This window comes from Haliaeetus albicilla, chromosome W (genome assembly GCF_947461875.1).
Source record: "Haliaeetus albicilla chromosome W, bHalAlb1.1, whole genome shotgun sequence".
Taxonomy (NCBI): Eukaryota; Metazoa; Chordata; class Aves; order Accipitriformes; family Accipitridae; genus Haliaeetus; species Haliaeetus albicilla.
Genome location: NC_091515.1, coordinates 11,174,964 through 11,200,774, shown reverse-complemented (window position 1 = coordinate 11,200,774; position 25,811 = coordinate 11,174,964). Strand labels below are relative to the sequence as shown.

Genomic DNA, 25,811 nt, shown 5'->3' with positions numbered 1-25,811 from the left:
AGGTGTAAACTTTGTAGAGAAAAGTGGTGGACACATTGCTCCTATGGGTATTCCCCTAGTGACATTTGCCACGAATGTTATAATTACGAACAGGAATTAATATAGCAAACATTACGTGTGGGAGTATCAACTGGGAAAATTATAAAAGACCCCAAAGAATGGTGGAGTATATTTTGCTAAAGGCATAAACCCTGAGAGGTGTTGCCTTTATGCAAATGAGTTATGCCCAACGAAGGCTGAAATAATACAAGTATCCCGCAGACGAACAGTGGTCAGAGTGGGGTGAGGAGCTTGGGAAGTGAAGGATACAAACTGGGATGCATATAAGTCAAAGCAAAGTAAATATAAAGGAGGTTCCCCTGAAGAATACGACTGCTGCCGAGAAGATGGTACACCTCGCTGCTCTAAGCAACAGAGTAGGCAGAGAAGAGGGCAGAGACGTACTGCTGTGGGGATTAAGGTTGATGAACTACCTCCAGAGAAGGCTCATGGAGCCTCTTGACTTATTGCTCCCAAACAAAACGTCCTCAGAGCTTCCCCAAAGTCTCCCATCTCTCACCAGGGATGAAGACAAAAATCAAAATGATTATCAGCACCCTCAGAATACCTGTCGCAAGGGTAAAGGGACACCACTTTTCTCAAACTCGAGATTAAGCACTTGGATGATAGGACTGTTGCTAATGCTAATAGGGACAACCCAAAGCAAAGAGAACCCCCACCAACCTTACAAATGGACGCTCTATAGGTGGGAGGATCAAAAGATACTACAGCAAGTAATTGCTGCTGGGGCCCCAAGCTTTAGTCAATCCTTATGTCAAATCGTACCCAGGAACCCATGTCTACATAACTTAGGCTTTTACTTTTGTCCCAGTTCTAACCCTGGAAAGGGGTATTGCAACCATCCTGACTCTTACTATTGTGCTTATTGGGGCTGCGAAACTATAGCTTCTGATTGGATTCCTGGGGGAGGTCCAGATAAATTCCTATCCGTAGGATGAGGGCCTCACGGATATACACCTGCTTCACATGGTTGGGATGGAAGCCAAACAGGACCATAGAGTGGAAATTGCCCATATATTTATATTAATGTAACCAACCCGAAAGATCCTGCTTGGTTAACAGGGAAAACATGGAGAGTCAGACTTTGAGAACCAGGTGCAGATTCAGGGAGAATAATTACGATAAGGAAAGAGCTGGTGCCAAATGAACCCTCTGGTATAGGACCAAATTCGGTCGTAGCAGAGGAAGATGATAGTAACAGTATTGTACAGACTGCTGCTATCCTCCCTAACATAGATATCGCTGAAAACAATATCTCGGGCGTATCAACAAGAATCAACCCATTGTGGGATATGCTCCAAGCCAGTTATCAGGTACTGAATGCCACCCACCCTAATATAACTGAGCATTGTTGGTTGTGTTACGACATTCGACCGCCCTTTTATGAAGCTATTGGGGTGGACAGTAGATTTAAAAAGTCCAACGGAATAAATCCAGCTCAGTGCATGTGGAATAAAGAATCTGGATGTAAACAAGGGATAATAATGTCCCAAGTATCGGGAAAAGGAAAGTGTATCGGAAATGTCCCAAAGGACAAACGACACCTGTGTAACACAACTCGCAAATCAGGAGAAATAACAGCTGAGTGGTTAATCCCTGCAGATAATACTAAGTGGATTTGCTCCCAAACTGGGGTTACACCTTGTATATCCCTAAAGGTCTTTAATTGGACAGCTGAATATTGTATACAAGTAGCTGTGATACCTAGGCTTATTTACCATCCCGAAAGTTTCGTTTATGACTATCAAACTACTCAAGCCCATCACATACAGAAACGTGAGCCCTTTACAGCCCTCACGGTGGCAACTCTCATGGCAATCGGAGCTGCTGGAGCTGGTACAGGAATAACCTCCCTCGTACAACAAAATCAAAAATTTCAGTCCCTAAGGGTAGCGGTTGACGAGGATTTGGCTAGGATAGAAGAGGCTATGACAGCCCTAGAACAGTCTGTTAGGTCTTTATCAGAAGTAGTATTGCAAAACAGACGGGGCTTGGACTTAATGTTCATGCAGCAGGGGGGGTTATGTGCAGCCCTACGGGAGGAGTGTTGTGTATGTGTTGACCATACTGGAGTAGTTAGAGATACAATGGCCAAGCTACGGGAGGGGTTAGAAAAATGGAAAAAAGACTGGGAAGTACAACAGAACTGGTATGAGTCCATGTTTAATTATTCACCCTGGTTAACCACCCTATTGTCAACTATGACAGGACCTCTTATTTTGTTAATCTTATTTTTGACTTTTGGGCCATGCATTTTTAATAAGTTAATCGCTGTTGTTAAAGGGCGCTTAGAAGCTGCACATTTAATGCTGCTACGAAAGCAATATGAACAGACCGGAGATGGAGGAATTACTCCTATCCTCGGGCGGGCAAAGGAAGCATTGGATCGATTTAATGAACAAAATCAGGATAAAATAGAAAAGGGGGGATTGTAATGAACGGGTTAACTTTGTTCATGAAATCGAGAAGGGGGAAGAGACATATTGAGAGTTAACATATGCCTTGTGTAAATAACAAAAACTTGCTTAAGTGATGCGTGAAGGTCACGGGTCACAGGAGGAAAGCAATGGCTATAACTTACTAGATAAGGGGGGAGGAAAGCAATGGCTATAACTTACTAGATAAGGGGGGAGGAAAGCAATGGCTATAACTTACTAGATAAGGAGAGGAAGGACAACAGCTGCAATTAACAAAGACTGTATTTCTCCACATCAAAAGACATTCTACATCAAAGGATACTCATCCTTGAGAAAATTTACCGAATCTACATAGTAACAGACCTGCACAAATGAGGAAAGAAGAAGCAGGACAAGGCGGAGACTTACAAGAAAGGGGATACATGAAATGTATATAAGGAATGTAACAGTAACATAAAGTTGCGGGCCTGTGGCGGACCATTGCCTCCCCGGCCGCCCAGCGCTGTTTTGCTCTCTTATCGCTTGCTAATAAATTCGATTTTTTTATTCAATACAAATTGGCTCCTCCAATTTGTCACGAGCGTTTATAACAATCTGCAGCAAAATCCTTGCAGATTATATTTTGTTTGTATTTAAACATGTTAGCCTGGAATTGCTCCAACCTGGCAAGCACAAAATGGCCACACAAAACTGGATCAATGTATTGCAATCAAAAATAGTATGTCACACCTGAGTCAGTGGGCAATGCCTGTCCAATGAGACTTAAGGAGCCCCCTGTGTGTGCTTCATGAGCAAAGAGTTTTTGACCATGCATACCCACATCACAGAAAGTATTTCCTCTTTTGCTGAAAGCCACAAATGTAAGTATATTGTTGTTGTTTTTTTTAATGTCAGGGGGCACCACTGCTTTCCACAAGCAAGAGAGCTGTGAATTATCACAGTATTAACACCGTAGTAAAGCGCATCTGAGCAGTACCACAGGCATACAGCATGGATTAGTATCAGTGTGAGCCATAGATGCACCACGACAGTAAGAGTTTACAAGCGGCGAGCCACCCGCTTTCTTTGCCCGGAAGGACATGGTCACTAACCTGCCAACAGGAGATGCAGAGCAAAGCTCCCGTGAGCAGCAAGAGGGAGTGAACACCGGGTGTACAACTCGAGACGGCCGGCCTGTCGGTTGATCAGTATATGTAAATAAGCCGTATCCTGTTGCCCAATCAGGAAATAAGAACAGGGGAGTGCGGCGGCCCATTGGTGGGTAGTTTATGGCGAGATGGCGTGTTCCTTGCTCCAGATCGAGTTTCGAGCTGTACGGCGTTCGCTGGGTGGTTGCCCCGGCGACGCAGTGAGTGACGCGGCGCGGGCTGGATGCGCTGGGCCCTCGCCATTGGTTGCGCGATCGGGCGATGGCAGCGGCTGGCGTGTCGTGCCCCGGGTGTCCTTGCTCAGAGACTAGTGGCAGCCTTAGTCCGCAGCGCGGCGGGAAGGAGGAAGGTGTAGCCTGTGTGCGGCGGTGCAGCGCCAGGGTGGTGAGCAGGGACCGGTGGGAAAGGGGAGGGCATGAGGGCCATGTTTGGGTCAGGCGCCGTGGAACAGCCTGCCGTTTTGACACGGGTCCTCCGTGGCCGGGGGATGGGATGTGGCTCTGAGCCCCGAGCGGCTCCTCGGAGATCGGCTGGATAACGGTGGCGCGGGGGGGAGCACTGTCGCCATCGCTGCCCCCAGGGAGCGGCGGTGACGACCCCGCGTTCCCGCCCGCATTACCTGCCGCCCTGGGTGGTGGGCGGGGAAGGTCAGAGCCGCTGTCCTGGTGCCTTCTTGATGTCGGAGGGCGCGGCCCCGCGGGGTGGGTCGCGTAGCTGAGGAAGGCTGTCCGCGGCACCTGCCACCCGCAGCGCCCCTGGGCAGGCTGCCGTTGCGCGGGCCTCGCCAGCTCTCCGCCCGGCAACGCGCGGGGGCTCTGCGGCTGTAGGGAGAAACTCAGCCTCCCCTCCGGCCCCTGTGCCGGTTTCTAGCGGGCTGCGGATGGCCCTGATCCGCGGGTGGCCTAGCCTAGGTCACACTGGAGGGCTATGCCCCCAGCCTTTCGCAAGGGGTTTGAGGGGCTACAGTGATAGGCATGCGTGAGTGCGGTTTCCATTTTTAAAAACAAAAAAAACGCTACGTGACAGTTTGACACGGTCTGCGTGGTGTCATATACTTTTCAGGTGAGCTCCGCATGGGTTTTCGCTCAGCTATTTTTGCCACTCGATTCCTTTATAATACTGTAGATATTGCTGAGTCAGCCAACAAGAGATGGGAAATTTGTGCTGATCTAATAGATGGTGTTGTAGAGGATTGCTCTGAGGTTAGTGAGATTTGTGTGACAAATCTTAGGTATTTAAGCAAAATAGTCATACAGTTAAGCAGCAGATTAAAATGCTCTAAAGCATTACATACAACCAGTCTAGTTTGCTTTTTATACTCTGGTTAAGTTTTTGAAGGGGTTGCAGTTGGTGTTTTTTGTTTGTATTTTGATTTGATTCCCAGAATGGATTGCTTTATGTAATAGTTTCCTGGAAATTTTTGATTGAAAACAAAGGGAAGCAGGAAATGGATAGGATTTATAAAGCATCCCTTTTGAACCACCATTTTGAAATTTAACAAAATTATATTAATGATAAACTTCAGCTTTACATTTAAAGTTGTGTCTTGCTATTTTCAAGCTATAAGTCAGTGTGGCTATAAAAATATTTTAAAGAGAATTAGGAATATGAGCTGGCAATATGCATTGAATTTTTTTTACAGCACTCAGTAGTACAGAATCAGTGCATGAAATCTTCATCAGTGTTTTCTAGAAATGCCAATTGCATAGCAAAAAAATAAAAGATGCACTTCAGGCAGGTTAAATAAACATGAAGGCTTTAAAGAACCCTTTCAGATTAGGAGTTACTGCTACTCAGTTAACCCCATGATCAGCAGAGGCATCCTGTATTTCATAGCAGCAGTTAATTATAAAACATTGGCTAATAATAGATATTATGGAGAGTTATTTTCATAATCAAATTAATGCATTTTTCCCTAACTGATTTTTGTGAACACTTACTAGTTTTGCTTAGAAATGTGAGAAGTAATATCTGAAGAAAGATTTTGGAATCTTTCTAGATCTAATAACAGTTTGTTAATTGCCTAGATAATAATTCCAACTGTCAGAATTTAGGAGTTATATTACTAATTTTAGGACTGGTAGGACCCTGTATAGTCATGTAGTAAGTACTAATTCTGATTTTCCTGAAACAGTGTAGTATTCAAAAGTATTAGTATTTTCATAGGATATTTCTATGCCTTTTCTATTTTTTGCTTTGTTTCAAAATCTTTGGCACTAAGATATTCCTCTGGCTATGTCTTATTTTAATTTTCCTAATTAAAAGATACCTTCTATGCTGCTGAGGAAAAACCATAATACCACTTTGGAATGGTTTTGCAAGAACATAAATTTACAAAACAGCATGTAGATTATATTACACAGGGAAAAACTAAGGATAATGTTGACTTTAAAAGGAGGTTTTTGTTGTTTTGTTGTGTGTTTGTTGTTGGGGTTTTTTTGTTTGTTTGTTTTTTTAAAAAGCCTTCTGTCAGGAAAGGAAAGAATTTATTCATAAGGAAGGCAGTCCTCTCAATGATTTTCCCCAGTTGGTTCCATCAGCCATGAAAATCCTGCCACACCTTCACCGAGGAAGGATAAAGAAAAATATATTGGTGCTATTGATGCTCATATGATCGAGATTGGCATTGGTAGGTGTTGGGGAGGGGGGAATTTAAAGAGAGAGAGAGAAGAGGGGTTCGGATCGCTTAAAGAATCACCTCCAATTGTAATAGAACGATGATTTAATAGAAATTTGTATAAAAGTATGACTTCACAGAATTCAATGGCAAGGTTCATTCTATTACTTAGTACATGGATGAAATGCACACAGGAAAATTAAATTAGAATCAATCTAAACTTATGTATATAGGGACTGAAAAACGTAATAGGGTAAAAGGGAATGTGGGAAAGGGTAAGGGAGACCCTCCTGTTGAGTCATGAGGTTCAGAGAAGACCCCCTTGCTTTCTAAACTCCTGTCAGTGTAGATGTGGCTGGATTGACTCCTAGTCCCAGACTCGGTCAACGGTTTATATCTAAAGGGATTATGAGTATAATAGCAGCCTAAAATTCATTCACAGTTGAACAAAAATCACGACAGTAATTTAAGTATAAATTTGAAAGTATTAACTTATATCTTATAATATACTTGCTATAATGTACTTATAGACTATTCAGGTTAGTACACGCACATGCATGAAGACACTAAGAGAAATACATATAAGAGAGTAAAAGAGAGAGAAAAAGAGGTATACCTGTTAAAAATTCCCCTCGAGGTCAGTGAAAATATTCACGTCAAATGCTTCAGCATTTGTCTCAATGGGCGAAGGGTTGAGCCTCAAGGAGCGGAGAGAATCAGCCCAGGTCATGTTGGCTTTCGGCGACAGACCTCTGATTTTCACAAACAGGAAAGTTTGCGAGCTCTGAGAGGCGTCCCACTCAGAGGGAGATGCTGGTCACAGCCCACTGTGGTCCAGGAGAGCTCAAAGGACCCCACTTAGTACTGCTGTTTATAGGTTCGGGAGATGATTGACTTTCATCATTAACAAATTTCTAGAATCCCAGCTGCGCTGGAAAATTCTGAGACTGTTGGAGAATAACTCAAAACATAGATATGGGATGCTCCAAGATGGTCAGGGGAGGATTGTAATGTCTCAAGGTTGTTATGAGAGAGAACTGGCTGCAGGTTATGAGAACTGTCTATCTCTACTCCCGTCCCCCCGCCTTTGCCAGGCAGCAGGAGTCCTTGAGATGCACAGCATATCTCCCTGTCTTAGCTGCGTAAGAGTTCCTGGCACAGTCAAGGGTCGCTTAACTGCCCGACTCATCACACTTATGCTAAGGCCTAGCGAGCCTTCCCGAGTTCGTAAATCAGCCTGGAGAGGGGGAAGAAATGCACCACCACAGTAGGAAACCAAGATGATTCTGGTATCTTCAGTAACACTAAGCAGATAGATTTGCCCTTTCTATTATTTTCTCCATTGAATGACAGCTTCATTTATGATGTCCAAGGAAAAGAAGTAATACTAGAAAGACTGTCTTCCCAGAAGCCTGATTGTTACTTTTAAGGCACTTTGAAGTGACAGTGTGTAGAGCCCTCAATCCTCTATGGAAATCTCCACAGTGCTAGGTTTGTACATGTAAATACTGAACTATAGAATGTCTCTATAAGTCAGACTACTATTTAAGCATCTTTTGAACTCTAGGATATAGTTATATAGTTAACATTCATCACAGAGTCTTATAAGTAAGTTGTTCATTTTGTGCAATGAGAAAAGCAAAGTCCCAGTACTAATGTACTTAAGAGACTGTTTTATGGCATTTTGTTTCTATCTATGTTTCATGAGTAAACATCCTTGATGAACTCATCTAAAGGTACAACACAGAGCAAATAGACTAGGATGCAGTTTTTGTACAGAATATCCATGGTTTTGGTTATATGAGAGAGAGGTGTGAGAGTTTCTGTTGAATGTTACCTACTTAAATCAAAGGGGATGATGAAATGCATCAGTAACCTGGGAATTAGTTATGGGTACAAGAGAACTGTCACAGAATACTGTATATGAGGATTCATGTGTTTCAGATGAAGAAAGAACTGTTTTAAATGTGATTAACTTGAGTTGCTGAAGAATATTGAGCAGAAAGTAGAGAAGACACAATCAGAGGAAGATAACATTGCAATTCCTGCTGTTGAAGTTGAGCATTACCAACAACGGTTTGTTGGTAATTTATATAGTTAAAATAAAGTTAATCAATATTTTTGATAGGAAGAATAAGTAGAAAGAAGTAACAGAATTTAGTGAGTGCTTGCATAGAGAGGTGGTAAAAACAAGTTGGAGTCGAAGTGGTATTATCAAAATTGTGTGACGGGAAGATACTAAGAGATGTCATGAAAGTGGTAGAGTCTTGTTAGTAAGACTTTTCAAAGAAACAAAGGAGATATGTATTAAAAAAAAGGATTGAGAAGGCAGGAGCAGATCATATTGTATTTCAGAAGATTAGAAATGAATGTGGTTTACATGGAAAGTTGAAAGGTGAAGATGAGTTTCCATACTCATCTGTTAACTGGTTTTGGTTTGTTTGGTTTTCTTGGTTTTTTTTTTTTCCTGAGTTGACTTGCAGAAATTTATATAGCTCTATCCTTTTTCCCTGAATCTCATACTTGTTTATATGAAATATTCTTTTGTTGCAGGTTTGCTAAGTATATAAAAACGGTCTTGAAAATGTTGTCCAGACTCTTTCAAATGCATGGCCTTTTTGTAGCCTCTCATCCATGGGAAGTCATTGTGGGAACAGTAACTCTCACCATCTGTATGATGTCCATGAAGATGTTCACTGGGAATGATAAGATATGTGGCTGGAATTATGAGTGCCCCAAACTTGAAGAAGTAAGGATTTAAATTCATGTTATAGTACTTACTGTTAATCTGTAGATGAAGGGTTTTCTGTAGAATAAGATCAGGCTGCGATATATTAGGAGAAAAGTAGCTATACAGAAACTTCTTTATTGCTGCCTTTTCCCATGCTGGATATTAAAGCTGGATGCAAGCAGTGATGCACCTACAGAAGGTTTTCATTAAGCCTAACTTTCAGTGGCATGGTATCTAGTGAGCAAGCATTTGATATTCATATTGTTTGCAATATTTTAATCTTTTTAAGACAGACTAGCAGTGATACTTATTCCAAAGCTTCATTTTTAGTGCAGCTTCACAATGGATTTTTTTTGTTACTGAAACTTAACAAGTTACTACTTAATGTAAAAGCTAACTAAATAACTTTGTATTTCAAACAGGATGTTCTAAGCAGTGACATCATCATCCTGACAATCACGCGCTGTATAGCAATCCTTTATATATATTTCCAGTTTCAGAACCTAAGGCAGCTTGGGTCAAAATACATTTTAGGTACTGTATCTGATTTTTGTTTTTAATTATTATTTGCTGTATGCATTTTAATTATTTTTTTACAATATAAATTGGTAATAAATATAAGAGTTTTAATACTTATGTACAGAACAGGGTTATTTTAATTCTTTGCTAGATAGCAGGATAAATGTTCTGCATAGATCAAAGTGCAATTCTTTTTTTAAGAGAGATTGTGTAGGATTATATAAACATTGTAAATGTGATTACTGAAATAATTGTTTATTGTGTGAAACTCTAAAAATATAGAGCTGTTTAAGCCAATTTTCAGTTTTGCTGATAAGTGAGAAGATTTGTGGCTTTTATTTCTCACAGTCTTACTTTGAATGCAGTACAAATTTTAGATTTAGATATCTGTATAAAAATAGCATCCTCATGAGTTTATCTCAACTGCTGTTTATGTACTTTTACACTGAGAGATGAGAATTACCATTTGTTTGCTTCAGAACTGATCTAAAGACATAGTGTTTCTTTCTTCCTTTTTTCTTTTTTTTCCCTTTCTCTCCCAATATATATAAAAAAGAATTTTAAGAATTTTCCCGTTGTTTTTTTGTTTGCTTTTTTTTTTTTTTAAAGGTATTGCTGGCCTCTTCACAATCTTCTCAAGTTTTGTTTTTAGTACAGTGGTAATTCACTTCTTGGATAAAGAATTGACAGGTTTAAAGTAAGTAATGAATTGTTATTTTGGATTTCTTGCTTGAATTTTTTTTCCTGTACAATAAACCTTGAATTTTACTCTTAACATATGCCTTTCTTTCAGTGAAGCTTTACCATTCTTCCTGCTTCTGATTGATCTTTCAAGAGCAAGTGCATTAGCCAAATTTGCGCTCAGTTCCAACTCACAGGTCAGGGTTTTTTTTGTTTGGTTTTTTTGTTTGTTTGAGCTTTTGAATTTAATATTCAAAGACGAATAATCCAGGTGGAGAGGCATACAGGTGAATACTGTATTGGCGATATATAAAAAGGATCAGATTTAATCCATATTCTATATTTTGTATTGTCTTTTATTCAGATCAGTGTTCAAGTGAATAACAACACTGTAAAAATAGTGTGCATAATCATGTGAGCCAAGTTAATTGTATGTATGAGTACTTTATAGGTTCAGAACTTTAAATGGCAATGCTTATAGCTCTGTTAAGGAGGCTAGAGTTCCTAGACCTGTCTTCCATTTATTGATAGAAAAAAGTTAATTTGTAGGGCTCAGGAGCAGTACATAAATAGACATTTAATGTTATAATGCCAATACAGAAAAAAAGCATGTTTTCTAGACAAAAATCTTAGCAGAACAAACATGGCATATGTATAGATAGATACATATTCATGCTCTAATGCAATTAATACAGCACAACATGAAGGATTCATAGTATATCTTGCCCATCGTACATTGGAATGGTAATTTCCTAATATTCTAAGTTCTGAAATAAAAGTATTTTTAGTGAAATTAATTTATACCTACAAAATAGCATACATGGTAATTGAGCATAATAATTGTGACAAATATACAATATAACATACAGTAATATACTATAACGTATTGTATATATGAGTATATTGTACATTCTCTATATATGCAATATTATAGTGTGTTGTATATTATTATATAATAATTATGAGTACAGAAATTTTTATTCATTTTCAGGAAAGTATTTCACAAATAGGTTTTCACCACAGCTTCTCTCCCCTTCCCCTCAATCCAACAACAACAAAACAGCAGCAGACCACTGGAGTTTTCCATGCCTGGCTTCTGGAGGAAATCCCTTTCTCCCCAGGGGAAAGTTTTAGTGTCTTTTATGTGCTTTTTTTTCTGATAGCTGAGTCTAGAGAGTTAAATAATTAAAAAAAAAAAAAAAAGTTAGGATACAGATATGTGGTTGCAAGAACTTCTGAGATGCCATGACATAAGTGGCTTCTATTTTATGTCTTAAAGTGTAGAAGTCCTGTTCTTCTGAATGTACTTTAATTAAAGTCTGTGCCCATCAGTGTTGTAGGAGCTTAGAATACTGATGAGCCAAAGGTGGAGACTTTCAAAATTAAATAATCTTGTGTAAATAAAGACTGTCAAAGTATAATAGCTTATGGGAAATGAAGCAATTAAAGAATGTGTTCTCTCATAATAGTTCATTTTCATCATCTGTTTTATAAGGCCTTATCACCATAATATTACTCAATTTACTAATCATGTACTAATCATGTTATGTGCACTCCCTTACTTTGATTTTTGTCTTTATGCTAATGTACAGAAATTTTTATTTTTAGGATGAAGTAAGAGAAAATATTTCACGTGGAATGGCAATTTTAGGCCCTACGTTTACACTGGATGCAGTTGTGGAGTGTCTTGTGATTGGTGTTGGTACTATGTCAGGTGAGACCTTGTATCATTCCCACCATTCCTGTTAACATCTTAAAGCAGCTGCTAAAATTTTCTCTTGGGCATTCTTAAAATGAATGATGCTTTCAGTACATGCACGCCTATTTCATATTCTTGCAAAAACTAGTGTTTCTAAAAATTGCTCCAGGTGAAGGAAAGTTATTCTAGTTCAATTAAAAATAATCAATCTTACTGTGTTCCCCCCCAATCTTTTGATCTTCATCAGTTCTGTGTGCAGTAGCAGTTGTCTTTCCTTAACAAGAGAACAGTTAAATGTAATAAGCAAAGGATTTTCATGTGCAAATAACTTTATTTCAAATAACAAATTTCTTTGTAAAATAAATTGCAGTTCCATAGTAAGTACTAAAGTGGTTGGTTTTGTTTGTTTGTCTGTTTGGTTTTGTGTGCGTTTTGGGTTTTTGTTTGTTTTTTTAAACTATCTTGTATACCTTAAAGGCATCTTTCAAAGCATTTGCTTTTTAAATTCTTTTGGACCTTTGGGGGGGAGGGAAATGTGTGTTAATAAGCTGTTTTCCTGTTTACATCTAGGGGAAAAAAACCCAACTCATTTTGGTGTAGCATGTAGTTGATTTTTTTTTTTTTTTTTAATGATTTATACTGTTAGCTCTTTCATCTTTATTAAGGGGATTCTGTAATGCATGCGCAACATGGCATATTGACTTTTTCTGGATACCAGACTTGTGAAAGAGGAGGTGGGGTATATACTGTTTTATTCCTGGACACTTAATTGGCCATCTTTCACAAGGGATTTCAATACATAACGTTGGCTAATTGTTCTTTGCTTAGATAAGGGAGGAGTTTCAAGCTTTCATTGGGAAGCTTTAAAATCTTGGTAAACTGTAATTATTTTTATATTTATTTAGATTTACACTTTAAAAATTTTCTGTATACCATACCATAAATACATATTGTACTTGGAATAAGCTAATACAAAATGACTAGGGCTTAACATACTTGTTTTTCATTAATCTAGACAGTTCCCTCTATAGTCTGCAGTGTCAGTTTAATGGCTTCTTTCTTACTTCTGCAACACTTCTTCAAGTATATAGAAAGCCTGATGCATATTCGAATGTTCAAAACTTTTTTTTCTTGCTATGTAGGTGTACGACAGCTGGAAATTATGTGCTGCTTTGGCTGTATGTCTGTTCTTGCCAACTACTTTGTCTTTATGACCTTCTTTCCAGCTTGTGTGTCCTTGGTATTAGAGGTAAGACCAACTTCAAGACAACATCAAGCTTAGTATTCAGACCCTGTGCTTCTTGTAGGCTATGCATTTCTTCACTGAGGTATATACCAGCATGTTTGGTTTCCTTTCAAGGTGAACAGAGGGAATGCACAGAAAGAGTTATGGTGGCTCAACTGATGGACAGTAACTTGTTAATGCCACTGTAAATGAGTCACGCTCAATAGTATGAGTTCTGATCTAAAGCAGAGTAAACAAATTCTATTTTAAATTAATGGCTGTCCAGGGTTTTTCACTATTTAATGCCTAACATAGGCTAAACAGTAGACTGTAGGCTAACTCTTTTGTTTGGTAATTTCTTAATTATCAAATAAAAATACAGTGTTGAAGCTCACTTGTTGGTTCTTCTAATACATACTAAATAGGACCTATTTTTTAATTTTGTTATTTTTGCAGCTTTCGAGAGAGAGTCGTGAAGGGCGTCCTATATGGCAGCTTAGCCATTTTGCTCGTGTTCTGGAAGAAGAAGAAAATAAACCAAATCCTGTAACACAGAGGGTCAAAATGATTATGGTTTGTGGCTTTTATTCACTTGTAGTTATGCAATCAGTAAGATGTCCTGGTGCAATGAATAAAGCTTTTGTTTTCTATAGACTTATGTTCTGCATCTCATTAGTCTAGTTTACCATGGTAATTTTTAATAATGTCCCCTGTATCTACATCTAAAGTCTTCCAGCATATGCCATTTCTGTGCAAAACACTCATGGCTTTTTCATGTGTACTAATTCTTTCCCTCTTACCCCTACAGTGCCCTCAGCTTCCTCTGCTTATTACTTGAGCCAAGAGGAAGGATGTGGTGGGACAGGTTCAAAGTTATGAGTGTTATGATAGGCCAAAAATGGTGTTGATTAAAGGCTGATTTTCCACACCTTTCGCTTTAGACTTTTGAGGCATGGGAAACAAAACAAACAAAAAACCCCCAAAAGTTTAATCTTAGTAGGTTAGATACCTAGTTACAGTTGAAAAATTAATATTTGTTTTGTGTTTTTAATACAGTCACTGGGTTTGGTTCTTGTTCATGCCCACAGTCGCTGGATAGTGGAACCAGCTGCTCAAAACAGTACTGTAGAAAATGCAGTGGGATTGGATGAGAATGCACCGAAGAGAATTGAACCTAATGTTTCATTATGGCAGTTCTACCTTTCTCGGTAAGCGACTTCACAGAAGAGAAGTGTATTTCCTCGATTAGGGTCTATTCTCCAGTGCTGCCAAGCTATGGTCCTAGGGTACAACACTTGTAAACTTGCAGATCTGACCACTGTAGGATTTCTTGGAACCAGAGATGTTATTTCATAAGAAATATTTCAATATTATGCTGTTTGTTCAATCTCCTTGAAGTAATAAGAACATGATCAGGAGCCAGCTGTCCTGTATGCATCATAACACTATCTTTTCCCACTAGCACTGACATCTTTCAGAGCACACTGGAAAATAAATTTTCTGACTGCACTAGAGTAATTATTTATGCAGAGCTTCTGACCATTCACATACAAGTGCAAAAGCCATGTCATTATTGCTTTTCCTTCAGCTCAACTGAAGTTAGTCGCAGCTGTGGTTCCATGTTATTTCTGAAAACTCAGAACTGTCTCTTAAGTTTTTCCCCCCCCTCCTAGCAGTTCAACTTGCATCATAATAGTCATTATTGGTAGAAGATGATAATTGAAACTTTCTACTTTATCATTGGGAGATAGGTGTTAAATCAATTTGATGGAGCTGTTAAATAGTGAATATTTTCCAGTCATTTCTCTTACTGGGACTGCTTTTTAACTAAGATTTAGAAAATAGTTAATGAAATCTAAAAATTCTTAATACGAAGAATGATTTCTCTACCCTACCCTAACCTAGCATACTTGAATGTCCTGCTAGAAACGTCTTTTGACAGGAATTTCAGTAACTGTATAAATGATGATCAAACTATTACCCCTTCTAAAGCAAAGGGATGTCAGAATGTTGTTATAAACAAACAAATTGTATATACCATGTATTTACTTCTTGATTTGTCTTTTTTAGAATGGCCAGTATGGATATTGAACAAGTAATCACTCTTGGATTAGCCCTTCTCCTTGCTGTGAAATATATTTTCTTTGAACAAGCAGAGACTGAATCCACACTCTCACTGAAGAATCCCATAACATCTCCAGTGATGGTCCAGAAAAAGGTCCCTGAGAACTGTTGCAGGAAGCAATCTGGACTTCTGAAAAACAATCAGATATCTAACACATTAGAAGAAGCTTTAGTTCCCAAAGATGGAAATGGTAATTTTTGGCATTTTAAAGTCTGAACCTATTCCTGAATATTTGGAACAAATAGTGAAATATGTGTTAGCATGTTGTATTTGGAATCAAAATTTAAGTTTTTTTGTAAAACAAAGTTCATTTCAATTGTCTTTATGCAGTTGAAGTCATAAAACCTGTATTAGCAGAGTCATCAACCAAGGCTACATTTGTAGTTGGCAGTTGCAACCCTGTGGAAACTTCTTCATTTATTAATAGAAAAGAAGAAGAATTTGAGTTACCTAAAGAACCACGTTCTATTGCGGAATGTGTTTGTATACTTGGAGATGCAGAGGTATGGAAAAATAACTTTTTTTTTTTTTAACCTCTACTGCAACATCTGATTTAAAAATTCTTACAGTTCATTTTCTAGCTTTTAAATGATCCTATTGACCATAATGTCATTCTTCAGAGAATTATATGGCTTTAATAACTTGGGGGTGGAAGACCAAAACAAGGGGGGAAACAAAACAACACCCTTTCATAAGTCACTTCTGCTCCAGACAGTTTCTGTTGCATTTTTTTTTTTTCAATACAGATGAGAAAAACAGATAGGTGTATGTTTTTGAAGTTGTAAAGAAATAATTTTTTATTATGAGTCTCCCTCTATCCCCAAGATTGGGGGGGGGAGCAGCTTCATCATTCATGACATACCAAGTAACTGAAGCTTCATCACATACGCATATAAGTTGGTGTCTGAGTAAAAATTTTTTTATCATATCTTGTCCTACTATAAAATCTGACATTGGCAGTTGGTTCCTTTAGATGTTCTCTCATACTGTCTAAAGTAAAGTTGTTACCCTTTTTCATTTGGAAACATTTAAAAGAGTTTTCACCAAGAGAATCTATACTTTGTCTCCCCACCCTTTACATTTCTAGAAGGGAGCAAAATTCCTTACTGATGCTGAAGTCATCAGCTTAGTTAATGCTAAGCATATTCCTGCATACAAACTGGAAACTGTGATGGAAACTCAGGAGCGAGGTGTGTCCATTCGCAGACAGATGTTATCTAAGAAACTCCCTAAACCTTCATCTTTGCAATATCTTCCTTATAGGAATTACAATTATTCTTTGGTAAGTAAAAGGCATACAAGGAAAACTCACTGTAAAACCATTTTCAAAATCTATGAAGTATCTGCTCGAAGTGATGTATATGAATTAACAATGAGCTTGGTCAAAACTGATGGGGGGGGAAGTAAACATAAGGCACTACCTTTTATTGATTTTGATGTTTTTAAACCTAGGGAGGTAGGTAAGTTTTGTAGCTTACCCAAAAAATATTTCCTACCAAGGTATGCAGTTGCCTTATCTCCTAAATGCAGAATTCTACTCGTACTGAGCCTCAGTTCATCTGAATGAAAATAGTACCTTGAGCTCAAGTTAAAATGGAAGTTTATTTAAAAATAATTTAACAGTATTAAATTAATTTTATTTAATAGTGTTTAAGACTTAATAAGATTGAATAGGTCTGTCAAATACTAGACTTTAACACTATTAGCTGTTGATAGCTGTAGCTGTAACTTTTTGAGGTGGCAATTGGTTGCTTTATGGGTAGGATTGTGGGGTTTTTGCTAAGATAGCTTGTTGTAGTCATGTGCATAGTATGTAGCATGCTGCACTGTATCACTGTACATGTAACCTTAATGATAACTTTTCTATTATTTTTGTAAGGTTATGGGAGCTTGCTGTGAAAACGTGATTGGATATATGCCTATTCCTGTAGGTGTAGCAGGACCACTATTTTTGGATAACAGAGAGTTTCACGTTCCAATGGCAACAACAGAAGGATGTCTTGTAGCAAGCACAAACAGAGGATGTAGAGCAATATGTGTAAGTATTGTTTGACTAGCTTGAAAAAATTTCTATATTATAAAACATATTTGGGGGTGATACAAGGTGTGGGGTTTTTTTTACTTCCTAAAAACTAAAATTTACTTTCAGTAATCTTACTTTGTTTCCCTTCTGCTTTGATTTTTAGCTTGGTGGAGGAGCAAGTAGCCGCATTCTGGCAGATGGGATGACTCGAGGACCTGTTGTAAGGCTGCCCACTGCTTGCCAGGCTGCAGAAGTGAAAGTTTGGCTTGAAAACCCTGAAGGCTTTAAAATAATGAAGGAAGCTTTTGACAGCACAAGTAGGTTAGTACAATGGCTATTCCAGCCTTATTTCCTGATATAAGACTTCTATGGATGGTAGAAAGCTCCTAAGTGTATTTCTGTGTACTGCAGTACAGGAAATTACATACTCATTTGAGCTATCCCATGTAGTGTGAATCTAAGAAAACAAAAGTCACTCTGGCTATATACCAAGGCTAGTAATAAACATTTTCCAATGATAAGTGGTAAACAACTAGATCATAGCAACAAATACATTTGCATTGTATAATACTTAATACATAATTTTGTCTAAGCATTTAAAAAAAACATAAAAGCTTATTTGGATTTTTAGTAGTAGTAGTTATGCAAAAAGTAATTATTTAAAATTATTAATATCATCTGAAAAGCTAGATTCCAAACTTTGAATTAATTTGTGAGGTTCCAGAGAATACAGGATAAACTAATGCTAGAACTGAAATGCTTAAAAAATGTAAATCAGTATTAAGAGTAAGTTTATTTCAAGCCCTAGAGTTTCTTCTAAGACTTATGATTACCTGCTTTCTTTAGGAAGATTTGGAAAGATATTTCCTTATTGGTTATGTTTCTTACCAATCTTACAAGTGTCACCCAAGGACATATGTATATTTTGGCGACAATCAACTCGTGCTGCTGTTTAAATGCAGTGTTTCCTGGTTTTTGTTTGACTCTTACTCTGTATGAATAAAGCTTTGACCTGTGGAGCTTGCACTGTTGTTGAAGATAGCATGGGTTTTGCCTTGCTGTAAAACTGACATAAGAATTTCTAAAGGCCTCATTTTTAGTTTATACCTGGTAGTCAGATGTTTTAGGGAATACAACGGAGTTAAATTTATGTTAACACTTCGGGATATTTTATTTCATGAAGTCCAGGGATAGAAAACATAAAAAGTCAGTGAAAACTTAAAGCGAACATTTTAAAGTATTTACTTGAGACAACTATGTGCATGGTAGCTGCGACTGTTTTTTCCTGCACTGAGGGAGGAGTACAGATAGCACAGTGTAGTTAACAGTGCTATCTGCAATGATTTACTGTCATTTTGCCACTTAAAACTAATTTAATCTTTTTCCTTAAGGATTGTAAGTAATTAAATTTTCTTGCAGGTTTGCCCGCCTACAAAAACTTACCGTCAATTTGGCTGGTCGTAACCTTTATATCCGTTTTCAGTCTGGAACAGGGGATGCAATGGGAATGAATATGATTTCAAAAGTAAGGTCCAGTCCCCTTAAGTCTAATAAATGTGTATTTCTTTTAAAAATAAATAAATTGTATCCTACCAATCTGTGACTACCTAGCATGTGAAGGCAGAAAGACAAGACATAGTGCTGTTTGCAGTACTATAAAATAATAAAAGTGTTTGATCTTGTCAAGTGTAAACAAGAATAGGATGAGAACAATGAAAGAAAAAAGGTTAAAGTAACTTTGGTTTTTTTTTTTTATTGTTTTAAACAAAGTATTCTTGATAATATGGAAGTTAAGCTGTTTGCTCTGTTGCTTTGGGCCAAAGATTTTCATCCAGCAGTAATTAATCTGTTACTGTGTTTATTACTCCTCGTAAATAAGGGATTAGAAATCTAGTGAGTGGCAGCAGGGGGGTGTTCTCTAGTTTTGTTTGTTTGATTGTTTTTGGGTTTTATGCAAACGTGGAAGAACCTGAGACATGGCCCATAGATTGGGGCATGCCTTGTGCTGTTTGAGATAAACTTTAATACTGATTGCCTATTCTATATACAGTTTATCAGAACCATTATGTAAATGGGTCTGGCCATAGACAGGTACTAAATATAGTGGACCTTTTGTCTGACTTCCTAGCGTAGAGAAGCTCTTTCCACTATGTCCAAAGTGAATTCATTTCATGCCTGTAGTGTCTGCCTTGGTTCATGTTGTATCTTCAGTATGGTAAGCATATGCCTGTTCACCTAGAATGTATCCAGAGAGTCCATATGTACTGGGAAGAACCAATTATTCCCCATATAATTCCCAAAGTGTTTAGAAAAAGGAGAGTGATAGATATTTTTTTTTTTTTTAATTTTTTTCCTCTCTCCTGTTTCAGGTTCCTTCCTGAAATCATGTTCTTTTCAGCTGTAACTGATGATCTGATTAGACTTAATCTAATCTTGCTGTTCCACTGTCCTTGAGTAGCTCGTTTTACAACCATAATGATATACTAGCCCTATATCTGTTTCTCTTTTAACAGGGTACTGAAAAAGCACTGGCAAGGTTGAATGATGAGTTTCCTGATCTCCAGGTTATTGCTATTAGTGGTAACTATTGTACAGACAAAAAACCTGCTGCTATAAATTGGATAGAAGGAAGAGGGAAGTCTGTTGTCTGCGAAGCAGTCATTCCAGCCAAGGTTGTTAGAGAAGTACGTGTCTGCTTTATTTTATTTAATTTGTTTATAAAAATGCATGCATTTTACAAAACTGATACATATTTTACATCACAAATATTAACCGTAAGGATGATCCCTATGTGTGTTTTTAGACTACTGCTGTAGGATAAGTCATTTTTCTTGAGAACCTCTTACAGTAGATATTTTTTTTCCTTTCACTGTCTCTTCTAAGGTAATGTGCTATTTATTTAATGATGGATATCTAGTTGAAGGAATTAGGATTTTTACTTTTTACCTTTGAAAAAATTGTGCCATAGGTTGATAGATTTATTATTATTACTTTTTTTTTTTACACATGGAGTTTTGCCTGACATTGTACCCAGTCATTTTGATCATTTCACTCATTTATTGTCTCTTGCACAAACCTGGCATTCTCTTCAAAGTTTATATGCTCCCCTACTACAATGAAAACAGATAATCAGGTGCTTCACTTAATTCCAAAGCTGCCTTAGCTTCTTGCATGATGAAGGGTAACCTTTATAACCAGTGCCAGTCCTAGCCCCTGGCAACCTGTTCTACATCATAAGAGCTATCTTAGATTCTCTTCCACCTGAGCTCAGAAGATTGGCTATACAAGTTAGACCAAATCCATTGCCTGTTACCTGGTTGCCAGAACTGGCCATAACAGACAATATCTAGGGAGGAGTTTACTACACCATACTCAGAATAGACTTCCACCAACATGTTCAAGATTGTATGAATTGGTGCTTTAGTATTTGATGGAATTTTTTTTATCCCCCCCCAATTTGTCCAGTCCCTTCTGTGAAACTTATGTAAACTTTTAGTACTAATATACCGAGCAGAATTCCACAGTGCAGCTACACCTTGTGTGAAGAACTACCTTCTTTTTGTTGTTGATATCATTTGATGATGCCCTAGTTTGTACTGGAAGAAATACTTAAGACTTTTATCTTCTTTCTACCACTCAAGGTTTTATAGCTCTAACAAAGCTCTTCCACCTTCCCAGCTATTCTAATTTTCAGACTGAAAAGTACTAGTTTCTCTGGGGAATGAGTAAAAAGACTATCTCGGCATGTCTTAGAACATCATTATCTCTGGATCTTTTTCAATTCTAAAATTTCTAAAATTCTGGGTACAGAGGTGGACACAGTATTCAAAGTGTGTGTGTGCAGGCTGGATTTTTCAAATTGTTTGCATTTTTACTGCTGATTCAGTGGCAATATCTATTATAACCCCAAGATTTCATTCCAGAGTAAGAATGGGGAGCCCATCCTTTGGTAATTGGTATTGATAGTTTTTAAGTAAATTTGGGATGTTCTTTCCCACCTCCCAACTATGTACATTGCTAAACTTACTTACATTGTACTCTAATATATTAAACTTTATATTTTTGTAAGTATTGTAGACTTTGCGCAGATCTCTGTCATCAGCCGCTATTCCTACTACACTGGAATATCTTAAATTTTGTTCACAGCACTATCATCTTGTTTGTTCTCTGATCATTTTTTTAATACTAAATTCAGTGTAAATCTCTTATCTGAAGGTTTCAAAATACAGTCAATATAGTATAAATATGTCACTTGATATTACTGTGCACAATGTTTATTTAGCAGTGTAGCACAGTGTTGTTTGTGTTTAAACTCTTCAGTTTAGCTCTGTATTCTTATGCAGAGCAAAATTGGGGAGGGTTTACTGTCTGGAGCAACTTGGGAGGAAAGTCGCTATCATGTCAAGGTGAATTAATGAGATATTTCTGCCAATTTGGTTTTGTTTGTTTCATACTGAAGATAAATGAGAATTTGAAACAGAGAAGGTAGCTGATGAATTTTTCTTAAAGGCATGTGCAAGTCCAAACCCTTTGCACTGACTTTTCCATGGTTACTTGGACGATGCAGTCTGCATTTGAAAGGGCTCCTTTTGAACAAAAATAAAAGTAGATATCTAGGACAATGATTGAGTCAAATTCCATATGGAAGCAAACAAGGGGCGGGGACTTATTAAACATGAAATGAGGTATTTCTACTCTTGCCTAAAGAATGGTGTAGTAAAAATGTATCACTCTGCCTAGGTATTGAAGACAAATACAGAAGATATAGTTGAAGTCAATATACACAAAAATTTGGTGGGTTCTGCAATGGCTGGTAGCTTAGGTGGCTACAATGCACATGCAGCAAACATTGTGACAGCTATCTACATTGCCTGTGGTCAGGTAGGTTTGTTTTACACCAACTCAGCTTTTCTTAAATTCAGTAATTCTTAACTAAACACTTAGTTGAGTTTTTTGTTTTGTTTCTTCCTGATCTAAAGGATGCCGCACAGAACGTGGGCAGCTCTAATTGTATCACTTTGATGGAGCGAACTGGTTTCACCAATGAAGACCTGTACATCAGCTGCACAATGCCTTCTATAGAAATAGGAACTGTTGGCGGAGGCACCAACTTGCTTCCACAGCAGGCCTGTTTGCAGGTATAAAAGCAGAAAGTTTAAAGCAATTTAGCTTCCTAAATCAAAGCTCGCTTTCATGTTGTGTATGTTGTGTCTGAGTAATGTGGGAATGGGGCTTCTTGAAACTTGGTGGATTTGACATGAAAATTTTAGAATTACCTAATTGTTTTCATATATCTAGTTTTTAAAGCTCAAGTTCTTTAATATTAAAGAGACTTAAAGCTAGTTGATTGGATATAATTTGGAAAGACTTACTTTAAAATTTAGCATAAATTTACTTAGATTTCATAGCATAATATTGCATATTTTTCTCTTCAGATGTTAGGGGTTCAAGGTGCAAGCCAAGATAACCCTGGTGAAAATGCCCGTCGGCTTGCTAAAATTGTATGTGCTACAGTGATGGCAGGGGAATTATCACTAATGGCAGCTCTTGCAGCTGGGCATCTAGTCAAAAGCCACATGATTCACAACAGGTAAGAAATGGAAAAATTCATATCTTTCTCTGCAGTTCTGCCCTTCTTCCAAGTACACAAGATTCAATAATAATTACATGAATAATTATAACATATAATAGCAGTGTATCATTTTAACTATCTAATGTAGTTATCTTTCTTACTGTTTTTCTTAGGTCAAAAATAAATCTACAAGATCTTCAAGGAACCTGCACTAAGAAGGCAGCTTGAATACTAAAGCAGCTTTGAAATGAAGAATTGTTCTAGCAACTGACTAGGTGCACGGGGGGGGGAAAGAATCTGTGAAGTTTAGAATAAAAATCACCTTCAATGGAGAGATCAATGGACTTGTGTGAGACTACTTATGTCTTTGACCTTCTTCAGTGGTTAGAGATGACTTCATGAAAGAAGTCCTGTCAGATGTCTTGAACATGGCTTTGGAATTCTTACTCTTGCGCATCATTTTCTGAAGGGTCAATCTTATGTTTTTACAGGTTGAGATTATTTTGACTAGTAAGCTCCTGGTAACTACCAAGGTGAAAAGTGATGTAACATACTTCATATGTTTAAAAAAAAAAAAAAAAGGTTGGTCTAAACTTGGCTTGAATGCATTGGTCCTTGCCATCTTTATTTTTCTGGTTAGCCAAGTATGTTTTTTAAAGTGATGGCAAGCCTAATCACTTTCCATGAACTCCCAATTTTAATTTTGTTTGCATGTAAAACTTAGGTCTTAGGCTTTGAGACAATTTTATTGAATTGTATTAGTTTTATAGAAACCTCTATCTATATATAGTACTTAAATTGCTGCTGCTTCAGCTAAGTAGCATTCAATGTTTTAACTCCACAATTTAGGTTATTCCTTCATGGAAAACTTGTGACCTACAAAGTGCTGAAGTGTTAAATAACATCTGTACTGAAGTAGTGAAAAATGGTGTCTTCAACTGTTTTGTCATTTTGTTCAGGTAGAAATAATAGATTTTTGAAACTAGTAACTCCAAAAACAATTACAGGTCAGAGAGCTTAGTAATTTAAACAAATGAAGTTTCTCAAAATTGTTTGAATGCACTCCTATCAAAAAAAACAGGAATCAAGAACAGATGTTTACACTTCTATTAAAAGAAGTCTCTTAAGGTACAGTGTATTTGTATATTCCTAATTTTTTTTTTAACTGTTTGACACTTATTCCCCAGGAATAGGTGTGCATCCACTGCTTAAGCTGAGAAAAATGAAGCCAGAAACTCACACTGTTCTTTAAAAGGAATTAAAACATTAAAAAACTAGTGTTAAAGTTTCTTTTTTAGGGGGGGTGTATTTATGTTAAGAAGAAATCTTATCCTTTTTTCAATGAAAATTACTAATTAAGGGAATTCAGTGAAATGACATGTTAATGCAACAAGCAGTTTTTGTATTAAAATACTGTACTTGGACCAGGGAAGCAATCTCAGGTGTTCTTAATGTAATACAGAAAACCCAGGTTTATTCTGGTTTGATTCATCTTTGGGAAGATTGCTAAATGCATCCCCCTGCCCAGATAATCACAGGAGGAAAATTGTTAATTTGCTTGATGATGTTTTTTTTGTTGTTGTTGTTGCTGCTGTTGTGGTTTGGGAAGGGGGGGAATCAGTGGATTGGACTGGGTTTCTTACAGGAATGCAGCAGCATTCATAAAGGGGTGACTAGCAGAGGTGCTCTTCTAATGTACAAATTTGATATAAATCATGATGGGTTGTTTTGTAGTACATCAACACACTAATATCATTGTAATGTGCTCATAAAGCTAATGTGCAAGCATGAAGACATACTACATGCTGGATATGTTATGATAGCACGTAAATACCATTAACGTTTATCTTCCTGCAGTATTGTTGCTTATAGCTACCATTTTATTTAAGGAAAGTTGGAACTACTTTGTTTCTATGTTCATTCAGTGATCTTACAGTAACACTGTACTAGCAATAAATGGTGGTTCAGTGTTCATTCTGGTGATTTTAACTGACATTGTGTCTTGCAGAATTCACATTTTGTATTATTACTAAATTGTGTACATTTTGGTACAAAACTACTTTTTCAGCTTCAGTAAAACAATGGAAAACATATTGGCTTAATTGTGATATTTTAAGCTTACTTCATGGCTTAGTGAAATATCTTAATATAAAATAAGAGGGTTAAGGAAAATATGACCAGCATACAGTACTAAATGCCATGGGAATATGATACCAGAAGCTCTCACCTTGTTTGCAGAAGCCTGTACACATTTATCCTCCTCAAAGCTGAATTATGCAGTTTACCCAAATGGGAGAACTAATTCACCATTAGCAATGCTTTCTGTTGAGGCCTATTTGGGTGTTTCACCTATTTTTTAATATCATGGTGCATGTTAGCAGTGACGTGGTTAAGCTTTTAGTCAGTACCCCACTATACATCCTGGAAGCTATCAAAAATTTGGACCTGTAATCCAGGATAGAGATTCACCAGCCCATGAGTGTGCATTTCCTGTAAAAGGTTAAAAGAACAGATCTGACTTTTTTTTTTTTTTCCTCTTTTTTTCCTTTTATCCTCACCTGTAGTTCAACTACCATGTTTGATCTCGGTAATGTCCATCAGTCTGTAATCCAACATACAATGTGGTCTGCATTCTTTTTCAGTCTCCTCAGCATTACAGGTTTTAATACCAGAATCGGAGGTTACCATTTCATATGTGTTAGAAAGTTTAGGGAACTGAAGGGTTCTTATTTCCCTGCTGTCCTGGTTTCGGCTGGGATAGAATTATTTTTTCTTTCTAGTAGATGGTATAGTGCTATGTTTTGGGTTCAGTATGAGAAGAATGTTGATAAGACACTGATGTTCTCAGTTGTTGCTGAGTAATGTTTAGACTCAAGTCAAGGATTTTTCAGCTTCTCATGCCCAGCCAGCAAGAAGGCTGGAGGGGCACAAGAAGTTGGGAGGGGACACAGCCAGGGCACCTGACCCAAACTGGCCAATGGGGTATTCCATACC

General features: G+C 37.5%; 1 protein-coding gene across 3 annotated transcripts; it reads left to right on the top strand.

Moving 5' to 3' along the window:
* The first annotated feature begins 3,859 nt into the window (after window positions 1-3,859).
* LOC104316803 (3-hydroxy-3-methylglutaryl-coenzyme A reductase) lies at window positions 3,860-24,908 on the top strand. Of its 3 annotated transcripts, XM_069774847.1 has the most exons (21): window positions 3,874-4,009; window positions 7,596-7,733; window positions 8,796-8,991; window positions 9,396-9,507; window positions 10,102-10,189; window positions 10,286-10,370; window positions 11,782-11,887; window positions 13,015-13,121; window positions 13,554-13,670; window positions 14,154-14,305; window positions 15,168-15,412; window positions 15,553-15,725; window positions 16,310-16,504; window positions 17,102-17,260; window positions 17,409-17,566; window positions 18,665-18,770; window positions 19,759-19,929; window positions 21,986-22,126; window positions 22,225-22,383; window positions 22,681-22,835; window positions 22,991-24,908. In XM_069774847.1, exons 3-21 carry the CDS (start codon window positions 8,827-8,829, stop codon window positions 23,043-23,045), a joined length of 2,649 nt encoding a protein of 882 aa, XP_069630948.1. In that variant the 5' UTR covers window positions 3,874-4,009; window positions 7,596-7,733; window positions 8,796-8,826; the 3' UTR covers window positions 23,046-24,908. The 3 variants fall into 3 exon arrangements, with proteins under 3 accessions (XP_069630947.1, XP_069630948.1, XP_069630949.1); XM_069774846.1 differs by lacking the exon at window positions 7,596-7,733 and having other exon boundaries at window positions 3,860-4,009; XM_069774848.1 differs by lacking the exons at window positions 3,874-4,009; window positions 7,596-7,733 and adding an exon at window positions 8,306-8,326.
* The last annotated feature ends 903 nt before the right edge of the window (window positions 24,909-25,811 follow it).

Coding starts and splice junctions, on each gene's coding strand:
- LOC104316803 (XM_069774846.1), top strand. CDS start 8,827: ATGTTGTCCAGACTCTTTCAAATGCATGGCCTTTTTGTAGCCTCTCAT. Junction 9,508..10,101: donor TGGGTCAAAATACATTTTAG/GTACTGTATCTG, acceptor TTTTTTTTAAAG/GTATTGCTGGCCTCTTCACA. Junction 22,127..22,224: donor TCTACATTGCCTGTGGTCAG/GTAGGTTTGTTT, acceptor CCTGATCTAAAG/GATGCCGCACAGAACGTGGG.